This window comes from Parus major, chromosome Z, assembly GCF_001522545.3.
Source record: "Parus major isolate Abel chromosome Z, Parus_major1.1, whole genome shotgun sequence".
Classification (NCBI taxonomy): Eukaryota; Metazoa; Chordata; class Aves; order Passeriformes; family Paridae; genus Parus; species Parus major.
The window spans coordinates 30,940,650-30,952,105 of NC_031799.1; the positions used below are offsets into that span (position 1 = coordinate 30,940,650).

The 11,456-nt window shown below is 38.3% G+C and overlaps 1 protein-coding gene across 11 annotated transcripts in view; it reads right to left on the reverse strand.

The window, feature by feature from the left end:
• The window catches only part of FREM1 (FRAS1 related extracellular matrix 1), a 65,553-nt gene extending 54,765 nt beyond the window's left edge, over positions 1 to 10,788 (reverse strand). For all 11 annotated transcript variants that reach the window (XR_001518913.1, XR_004500461.1, XM_015615230.3 and 8 more), the window contains exons 1-3: positions 10,749 to 10,788; positions 5,406 to 5,937; positions 223 to 317 (exon numbers count right to left, since the gene is read on the reverse strand). Coding sequence is in view for 9 of the 11 variants with exons in the window: in XM_015615230.3 (XP_015470716.1) it covers positions 223 to 317; positions 5,406 to 5,636 (326 nt within the window). In the remaining 2 variants the exon portion in view is untranslated. The remainder of the gene's footprint in view (positions 1 to 222; positions 318 to 5,405; positions 5,938 to 10,748) is intronic.
• Between the last annotated feature and the right edge of the window lie 668 nt (positions 10,789 to 11,456).

Consider the following 11,456-nt stretch of genomic DNA (forward strand, 5'->3'; position numbering starts at 1 on the left):
CAATACATAATACACATTAAATGAGCATATCTGCAATATACTGTGAGAAAATTTTCTGTAAACAGATGGTCACTTGTTGACTAGTGATGCAGCTACTGGATCTAAGTAGTTACAACATGTACAGCAGAACATGTTTTAACTGTGAAAAATTGACTGCTTGCTCTTCCTAAGGTCAGCTGGGCTCCTGGTAACAGTGAAGTGTGACCTGCTTCTGCTGCTTACCTGTACAGCCTAAGCATGACCATGTCTTCATCTAAAATTGGACATCCATTGTGGGTATATTTGACTTCATTAGGAAGGAAGTGACAGTCAAAAACCTACAAAGGAGAAAGAACAGACTGGCACCATGCTGCCAAAGATGTTAACTACACAGCATCTGTTCCACTTCTCTCTGAGTGCCTGGAATACATCAGACTGAGAAAATTTTTAATATTTAGTTCTTTCTGTGAATAGATATTCACCTGTGCTGTAATCTCCCAGTGAGAGTTAGAGCAGTCTGGTTAAACATGGGGCTGCCAGCACTCCACAATTAGAAGGGCAAAGGTCACATGTGATTGTTTCAGGCTGCCCAGTCCCTCCCAGGTACAACAAATAGTTTGACCTCGCCTTCTTTACCACTGCAGACTCTGGAGTTAAGGGTGCAGATATATCCAGCAGTGAATACAACTGCAGTGTTGCTGAAATGCCAGCCATTACAGCATTGGAATTTGAGATTTATTGACTTTTAAAGTTGCTCATGACAATATCTTGATTATATAGTAAATCTTGCTTTATGGCCACAACTGTACCACAAAAGTACAACTCAGTGAAATTTTTCTGTTAGAAACTTCACTAGCTCAGAGCTGTTCCTAGTTTTTGTGATACTGACTTCGTACCAGGAGCTCTTTTCTAGATCAGACACCATTTCTGTGTCATACAAACATCCAGCCCCAAAATCAGTGTAATCCACAGCACACAAGCAAGAAGATACCTATATTTCACTACCAGTTAATTCAAAATAGACTAATTCTTACAACACAGCTGATGCAGGCAAAATTTGTAAGTCTGTCTGGCCACAGTTTAACCATCTAAGGCAGACACTTCTTTCAGGCAGATTGATTTATTTAATGGTTGGCTGGCTTGTGAAAGCAAGGCAATGAGGAAGAATTTATGTCAGGCATAAAGGGTGTTGCTTTGACACACCCCTTCTTTGGAAAAGGGATTTGGATTCTGAGACATACAATTTTTGTGTTCTCAAATACTGCAATTTGCAAGACTGGGAATTTTAATTCCCATGCAGTATTGTTTCTTTACTGAAACACCACCTGAAAGCTCCTAGCATTGATAAGACTATGTCTGTGTTATCCTTGTGATAACAGGGAGTCCCTACTCAGTCCATGGAGGATGAAAGATGGTCATATTTCATATCTACAGAGAGAGCCAGCAAGAAATCAAAATTACTGCATTTCCTAAGCATTTCACTATGAATATATATGTATTTGGTTATATGGATTTCCACAGAGTAACGTGAAATCTGTCCAACATTCACTAACAGATCTAATGAGGCCGTAACTAATAGAAATTAATATATGTACATGATGTACATGGCTGACTGACTAGCCATATTTTTAAAAAAAAAAAAAAAGAAGAGATAATTTCTTAATGACAGTAATTTTTTTAAATATGACAAAAAATGATGTTTTGCATGAATTGCCTTTGTTTCCACAACCACTTTAGATGATGGTGAAATGGCTGAGGGACTTTAACAAGGTTCTAAAATGTTGGCTGAAAGTGTAGCTCATAGAGAAAATTTTCGGATGCTCTGAATTTCAGTGCAAAATTTATGTAATAATTTAATTCTAAATTAATTGTTAATGCATAGTTAAATGAAGCACCTCATGGCCACCTTGTGGACTTACACTAAAGGACATAAGAATTATTGAACTTTATTTATTTCTAGCCATTACACAGAAGAGAGCTTACATCCTTCTATAATGGGAGAGTAGTTAGAGTTTCTCTGCTTTCATTATTAGTGAAAGGGTCTACTTCCAGTGAAGCTATTTTCAGATGCTCAAGCAATGTGATGATTTTTCTGTATTCCTAGGCATTTTAAAATTTCTTGCCTGCTTTTAACTCTCATCATGAAGTGCCTTGTACAAAGTCTATCCTTTTTCATTTTGTTTTTTTTTTTAAGTAATGAGTTAGTTGGTCTTCTGACATATATACATGAATTAACTTCTTGGAATAATCTGTGGTGGAAAATGTGCTTAGTTTTATTTGTTGGGACTGCTTAGAAAGGAAGGACAAGAGCAATTTGTTGAAAACAAAATTACTCTCATATGATGAAAGTTTTTAATATGTTGTGGCTGTTCTGTTGCATATTATTTTCAAATTTCATAGAAATATGTGCTCTGCTTCTTTTTTTCAATCAAAAACAACAAATATGTATTTTTCTTGCTTAATATCCTTTCCTTCTTAGTGCAAACAAACATAAAGGAATGTGATATTTAAGTAATCAATTGGATAGTTTTATATGATATTCTACCAAAACTGAAAATAAAATTAAATAGTTATGTGGGATGTTATCTTAAAAAAAAAAATAAGCATATTACATACAAAACCCATTCATACTGTAGTTTCAGAAACTTAATGTTGTACACTGAAACTAAGATTCTTCACTGACATAAATCAGTGTAGAGCCCTCAAAGTCAATAAGATTTAGGTTAGATAAGGGTGCTGTGGGGGCCAAGGCCAAAGGGATTACAGAAGTCCAGATAAAAACATCTGAGCCCTTCCCTTGGCCACTGATGGAGTCACTCCATCACAGAAAGATGGACTTGGCCAGGCAGCACCAGCCATTGGTGAAGCCATGCTGCCTATCTCAAATCCACTCCTTGTCCTCCATGTGCCTTAGCACAGCTTCTAGGAGGATCTCTCCCCTGATTTTCCCAGGCAAAGAGTGGAGGCTGATGGGTCAATTGCCAGGAAAGATCTACCTGTTTTAAGGATGGGCGCTATATGGATGTAAGGATGGTCCCTTTTCCCAGTCTGGAAACTGGGATTTCACCTGACTGCCATGACTTTTCAAGTATCGTTGAATGTGGCTTCACAATTACATCAACCAAGTTCCCTAAGGACTTTGGGCTGCATCTCACTGGATCCAATCATATCAAAGAATTAATGTCCTTAATTTTAAGATATCATTAGTTCCACATCTTAATTGGTAACATGGGATTGGAAAATTTAGAACCTTTCCACAAAGGTTTGTTACCACTGACCGACAGGGAGTCTATATGTGCATTGAGACACAATCTGCTTTGCAAAAAGAAACATCTGGTTTATATTTCCTGATATTTTTTCCTTTTGTATAAACAGGCAACTCTAATTGTCTATAAATTCAGTGGGTAAGACAAAGGAAATCTAAATATTTTCCTAATTACTGTAGAGCTTTGTTTTTTTTCCACTTCAACTGCTTTTCAATTACAATTTATAATTAAATTGTCATACATTCCTAGAATATTACTGACTTTAATGGTAGTAAACCAGATCATACCAGAGACATTTTCTGGCTGCTGAATTTTCTGTAGAAAGATCATGAGTGGCAGAAGGAGATCTGGACTCTGGTACCTTGTTTCAGGAATGGTGAAAGCTCAGGCACCACTAGCAGTCACAGCCTCTCTCCAGCCTGGTGCCCTAGGGCCAGCTGCCCAGCAGAGCTCTTCCCTCTACATTAGTGCCCGCAGCTTCCACACTCTATTAATAACTCTAATAATTAATCTGTGCCTGGGCACATATTCAGGGCCATGAAAGAGCAGGTGCTTAACAGAAGTGGGGCTGGGAGAGGAGAAGTTGTTTGGAAAATAAGGTGCAGCAAATGCACACATCTCCTGGGATCTCTTGAAAAGGGCTTCTAGCTGTGTGCTTGAAACATATTGGGTTGCACAGGACAAAGTGGCTATTTCAAAATACCTGGGTCCTATTGCACATAGAGGCCACAGAAGAAGTTGAAAGCAATGCTACTCCTCAGCCAGACAAATTGCCAACAGAAGAGGTCCACCATAGTTTCCACATGTAAGTCCCTCTTTTTCTCTTTTTCATCCCTCTTCTTTAGATTGAAAAAAATCTTTACTGAAAGGTTGGTCAGGCATTAAAAGAGGTGCCCCAAGGAAGTGGTGGAATAATCCCCATACCTGGAAACATTTAAATGTTGTATATATGTAGGTCTTAGGGACATAGTTTTAGCACCTGGCAGTGCTGAGTTAATGGTTGGACTCCATGTCCTTCAATGTCTTTCCAGCCTTAATGATTCTATGTTTGTATGAGTCAAGGACCATACTGGGGAAGCAGAGGTGGGGACTATGGTCAGCGTCCCTGTGCTGGCAGGAAGCGAGCCCTGGGTAGTTTCAGCAGATGCACTACACTATTTGGGGCAAGTCTCTAGAGAAGATCACACATTGTCCTGCCCATCACCTCCTGTTTTTCACGGTATGCCTCTCCTCCTTAGGAGTGCTGATTCAGCTGAAGTACTTGTCAGTGGTTTGCAAAAATAATAGTGATGACCAAGACAGAAGTTTTGAAAAATCTATTGAGACTGATGCTCCTTCACTTATCTTCACAGAAGCCACCAAAAACCCCAGAAAGGAGTTTAAAAATTATATTCATATAAAACACACAAAAATGTATGCTGTGGCACAAACCAGAATTTTCCAAAACCCCAAAACCTGTTTGGTTATAAATCCTTAAAACTAGTTATCTTCTGCCTATAACATTACATCTTCATGACAGCTACTTTCAATTCCTTCCTGCTATAACTCAGGTGGGGCAATTTGTAAAGCAGTTGAGTAGAAGAATGGCAATATGTGAAATATATTTCACTAATCCTATAAGCTTGACATTTGAACAGAAAACAGGGGAGTTTTAATGTATTTGCCATCTGCTAACAATTTGGCTGTTGCAGAGCAGAACAAATAATGCTGTACACAATGCACTTATTGTATGTGATTATTTTTTTCTTAATTGCTCCTTAAATAGTGGCTCCGTGACTAAAATTCAAAATGCTGTAGTGGGCTGTGCATTACTGAAGGGGCACTGGTTACCCTCATGTGAGAAAAATAAGCAGCTGAGGGACTGGAGTTTGTCTCCTAACTGGAAGTTTTGAAATACCCATTCTTCACTGGTGAAGGGAGACCCTGACCAAGACTCACTTCTGTGCACTTCTGCTAGTGAGCTCAGCTTTTGGATTTTAGGGTTTCAGCTCTTTGCCAGCTGTCTACTTAAGCAAAAGCCTAAATCTCACACAGAGTTCATTTTCATGCCTTTTAATCACTACCTAAAAGAAGAACAAAAATCAATAAAGCAGCTCATTTTACTTTTCTCTCAGACCTGCACACACTTATACTCAAAGCAGCAAAACAGAGCCCAAATACCTGTGGAGTAAGTTTCCCAACCCTCTGTGTTATTGGCTCATTAATCACAACTTCTACTTTGCAGACATCCTTCTCTCTGGGGATGGAAAACTTGAGGTCTTCCTCTGACAGGAAGACAGACTGTCCCTTCATCACTTTCATCCCAAGGTTCACACTAATAAAGGAGGAGCACACAACTCTAAACACAACTGGCAGCAGCAGAAACAGTGAGCTTTGCTCAAATGGCTTCATATTATAAGGGGGTGCCAGCCTTTTTCACCACTGAAAAAATTTCTTAACAGTAAATTTCTTAAAAGGAGTCTTCTTCCTCCACCAGCAGACTTTTACCATATAATGAAGGCATTATTATTCACAGGCAAAAATGTATGGCATATTTTCTATTAACAGGCTCTCCTTGACTGAAGGGCAAGGCAGATTTGGGCAGTTATGGGGCAGACATTTACAAAATATCCTTATGTTTTTATAAAATTCATTGGTCAAGCCTGACAAAATGATGAGTATGTTCTCAAAGTCCTTTCAAGGCTTGTTAATCCTGGAAGAAAATAAAGAGAAAGAAAATTGCTATAAGGCATTGGGCAACTATAGGGATGAAAACAAGACAACAAGCACATTCAAAATACTTCCACCATTTCTGACAATTGCAGTTCATTTCAAGCAGTAGATTGACTTCACCTTTGAATACCATTCAGTGTACACATGCTCAGAAAATAGCAGACAATCCCAAAATCTGAGAAAAATTAAATGGAAATAAAGAAAAGATAATACATTATAAATCATGGAAGTTTCTCATGCCCCTAGTTAATCTTTCATGTTTATAACCTCATAAGAAAAGAATATTTATTCTGTCATAAAACAAGCACTATTGAAATCCTTTTAAAAGCCTTATTTCTACAACCCTCCAAAGTAACCGAAGCTACAACCCAAAGAATAGGAAGTGATATTATTTAATTAAATTTGGAAGAACATAAGAACTCCAAGGCAGTACAGTGTCAACATTCCTTTCATTTCTGTGAATTTTTAATTCCCTGACTACATATTTGCCACAACCTTATGACCAACAGTGAACTTTCCTGAAAATTAATTTTAAAATAAATCCTTGTATGTCTCTATTTTCTTTGTTGTTGTTAGCAGGTAAGTGTTCACTGTTTCTGGCAGAATGACCTTATGAGCAGCCTTTAACTGAATGCACATTTTAAATTTCACCCAGTTTTAAATTTCACTGAAAAGCAACCAGCAGTTCAGGAATATTGCAAAATTATTCACTTCCTTAAGTTAAACAAGACAGATCCACTCACTTCACCACATATTTAAGACTGAAGACATTGAGACTCACATATATGTAAAGTTAGATATATGTTGACCATGTAGTCTTGAACAAAAAATTTTAACCCTTATTTTCTAGGTATTTATCTGAAAGTCTTTCCATTTTGGTTTAAAATATTGAAGTCATACCAGTCTGAAAAAAATCTGAGAGAAAATGTATAATTCTACTGGTGGAAAAGGAATGGAATCCATGATAGAATCCATGGTAGAATCCATGGTAGAACCATGGTAGGATCCATGATTTTCAGATAAGAAAATAATTAGAAATTTTAGATTCAGACTAGGACCTGGGAAAGTGCTAAGAGGCAGTATATGACACTGACACATAGACCTGGTGGTTTACATCTCATGACAATGCCACTAACTCTTTGCTCCATAATAGCAAGCTGAAACATAGATTTATAGTGCAAAATAGCCTTATTCACAGGCATTTTCTTACACAGCACCTCATCAGAAATTACTAAAAGCCTGGATAGTTTTGAATTTCTCCCCTCTGTTGTGGATAGCTATCATAAAACTATGTTAAAGTTGAGAGATAGCTTCATCACCAGTCTGAAAATGGCACTCATGCAGAGGCATTTGCATTTTGACTCTGCTACAGCCCAGGTTCATCTGTTTCTGGTGCCTGTCCCATAAATTTCAGCATGCAGTACAGCTATAAACCTCTGGTGCAGGCAGTGGTTTCTACACTGCCTTTTCTTACCCTGCATAAAAAAAACCAGAACATAAAGTCTATAAGAGGAATCAGGAGAATTTTGATCAATTTTATGGTGGATGTATAAGACATTCTCTGCTACAAATTTGGTCCTGTTGTCACTGTGTATAACAGTCTTGCTTTGACCACTTTAATCTGCAAATACAGCTCCTGTATCACTATATGTTTGTCCCATATGTTCCAGGAGCTGGCCTCTCCTTGAATGCCCTAGGACTGTCTCCTGAGGTGGCCAAGTGAAGATCTTGGGAAGTATTACTTCACTTTCCCAATTACTTATATAATGGCAAGAGATTCTTTCAGCACATAAAGACAATAAAAATGAGAAAGTTTTGTGGAGGCATCCTCCCCAGCATCCTCAACATCCTCCCTATCTGTGAAGAACGTCATTACCTCAGTCAAGTTGGGTGTGCTACATGGTACTTTACTGATTGACAGTGTCCTGCTCTTCAAGAGATATACAACTGCTGGTGATGCCACTGTCACATCTTGTGGCTGCTTTGGACTTCCTTGCAATCTCCTTACTTCTCTGCCCTTAATATCACAGCTGAGCCTGATCCACCTCTCCTATTCCTTGCCATTCCAAATGCATCACAATATTTCAGATATACTTAGTGGCCTAATGAAATAATGGTATTCATGAGCAACACAGAAGGAGTATCAGCATTTTGAAATTAAGCTGTTTCCTCATCAGCTTTCTGAGGGTCTGTCTATATGACAAAACAACTGAAACAACTGAACAACTCCAGGCTCACTGTGCGAGTACAAGCTCACAGAAAGCTACCAGCTTTTGTCCCAGAAGTGAAACAGTCATGTCAGTTCAGTGATCTATCATATACTAGTTGTTATCCCTCAGTGATAAGCACATGATTTATCAGGAGAAGCCAACACAGCTGGATTTATTCAGCCTGAAGAAGAGAGGCTTTATTGCTTATTTTTAGACTTCAAACAGAAGAGCGCCTGGAGCATGAGACATACAAACTTACTAAAATAGCAAGGTTTATTTAATAAACAAGACCTTAGTTGCTTGATGTAACTTTGAAGCCAGATTTGCCATTAAACTGTCTTTTCTTGGAGAAAGAGGTGGGTGCAAATACCTGCAGAGGGTCTTTTCAACCTAAATCACGTTCTGACTCTAAGCTGAAAAGACAGACCCATCTGACTGCTGGGATCTAAATTAATTACCTGGTGTATTTAAGCAAGACACAGCATTATACCCTGCCACCTGTCCAGTAATTCCCCTGAGATACAATAGAAACCCATACTGATATGAAAAATGTGGCAACAAGCAGAGAGACCTCCTTTCCCATAATTAGAGGTGGATTAGACAAGCTGGCTCTGAGATTTGGAAGCCTGGAAGATAAGTCAGGAAGATGTGCCCAAGGCATTGAACAAGACAACCTGACATTTGGCAGGGGGAACTCTAAGGACCTACTCATCTGCTGGCAACTCCTGCCCACTCATCAGATGAGCCTGGGGGGAAGGCAGAGAGAGAAGGGGCCTCTGAAGAGGCAGTGAATGCAACTCTGTAGAGTTGACAGAGGGACATAACAAACTGGGGACAATGTGGAGGAGGGTTTCTGTTAAAAATTTCCTCCAAGTGACAGAACTGGTTTCCCCCTCAGGGCTGCTGGTGCACATGTGAGAAATTATGCAATGGTTTAATTACAAACATAACAATTAGAGAGTCTGATTCTGAGCAGAGCTACATTGATGTAAGTAAAAGATTAATCCAAATTATTTAGACAGTTATCTATTAACACAAATCAACTGAAAATAAAATCTGAAACAGCTTTAATAAGAAAGTATGTCTCAGCTTTAATACCTAAAACTTGACTAAAATACCTGTAGTCACAGCTGACCTTGAGCCAAGTCTCAATGATACCCAAAGCCTTCATGGGGATTTGGATGAGACTTCAAGACTTTCTCTGTATGTGACAAAATCTCTGGTTGCCTGGGATATTTCCCTGAGCAGATGGATCAAAATTTCCCTATTCTTTTGCAAAGCTGGAAGGGGATAATGGAGAATGATTGTTGTGGGTTTGAAGTTGGATTGATTTGTTTTAATGAATGCCAGAAAATTTTGCAAGAAACAGAAAGAACATGCAAATTTTTTTGAGGACATGTTCAAAGAAAACAAGAGCGTTCCATGATTTCTAGGAAATTAGATGAATATTATTACAGCAATTAAAATCTAGTCCAGAGCATTGAAAGGATCATGAACTATTAAATTAGGGGGTTATCACTCCACAATGTGCACTCAACACATGCACCCCTTGGGCTGTTTGCTATTTAATGGTTCTGTTCCATGCACTACAAGCAAGGATTACAGGTCACCAAGAAGCTAGGTATTTGGCAGGGTATTTGCTGAGTTAAGGAATGGCAGATAACACCCTGTAAGTAGTTACACCTTGGACACATGCCAACAGCAGAGATGCATTTTGCCCGAGGTAAAGTGCAATCCTGGGTTAGCTGGCACTGACTAGTAGAATTCTCTAACTAGAAAACACATAATTTGCAAAATCCCCTTTTAATAAACATTTGAAGAAACTGTGTAATTATCTGCAGAATTTGTTGGATTGCCTCAGCAAAACACAGTGAAAGCAACTTATTTCTAAAAGGTCATGGTTCCAGATAAACACATAGAAATCAGCAGGAAATGTAAAACCTTGGTAAGCACACGTGTGTTAAGGAACACACACAAGATTTATTCATACATGTGACTAATAAAACGCTGCCTAGTTTAGATGAACTGAATCAGCTGTCTCAATGAACATGAAAATGTAAAAATGCTGACAGACCTCTACTGCAAAATAAGTCTACAATTTTAAAACATGCATTTTAAAAACACATTATCCCAGCTAAATTAAATGTATCCTTTTAAATTACTTACTAGCATCAAAAGTTTTTAGCATATATTTCAGTGCTTTTTTTATCACAATTTTTCTAGTTTGTCTCATTAATAAGACAGTTCCAAGAAGGGAAATCTTATTTAGTTCTTCCAAGTTTTAAAGCCACAAAGTTTTATTAGATCTGTTGGAAAAAAGCCAGCATAGTTGAGAAATCCATAACAACTTGAATATTAGGATAAAGTTGTTTGGAATCCAAACTTTCCAGTTAATTTCTACTAAAACACTGGCAAAACCCAGTGCCTCAAAGTTAGAACTGAGCTTTCATCCATCTCGAGCTCAAAAATTACTGTCTGGCTGCTCTGCTGCAACATCCAGCAACAAACTGAACTCTACAAGCTGTTAAGCACTATTACAACCACAAACACAACAGCATTCAAACTTGAATAATATACTTACAGGTAGCAGTGTTTCTGCTGCAGGCTGAACATGAGATCATACTAGAAAAATACTAGAAAAAGAGGGAAATGTATGTCACTGACCCAGTAATTTCTGTTTTAAAAGGCTGGCAGAGAAAGATATCCAATGAGTGAGCGACAGAAAGAAAGCAGAGAGGGGGAGGGGAGAGAGATAGATGAAATTCCAGTCTTTCTGGTCAGCTTGGCTGTAGTTTTCTCTGCACCAAAAATCCACAATAAACACTCCTTGCTTGCAAGACTGCTCCTGACTGCAGAGTCGCAAATTACAAATACTTTTGGGCTCTGTATGATAAGAGCACTCAGAGATGTCTGGTAGTGTTTATATTCAGTAATGCTTCCCTGCTAGCCAGCCCCAGATCTTCCCTTCCCCTTCTGCCGGTTAAGTCTGTTGGGACTAAAAATCAAGCTGCTGTTACTAAGGTTTTTTCTTTTTTCTTTTTTTTTTTGTCCCCACTTTTTCTAGTTTATTTGCTTTGGAACACACACAAACACACCACCACCACTGCCACCACAGCAGTATTCAAATTTTAATTTTCTTTTTTCCCATTCAGAACAGCAAAAAAGACAAAGAGTATAGGCAAAATCCTACCAATTATTAAATATCTCAGCCTTCTGTTATGACATTCACATCAGCTTTAACTGGCTGATGAGATTCTCAGTAAAAAAAATGCAAATTTTCTTACGCAAT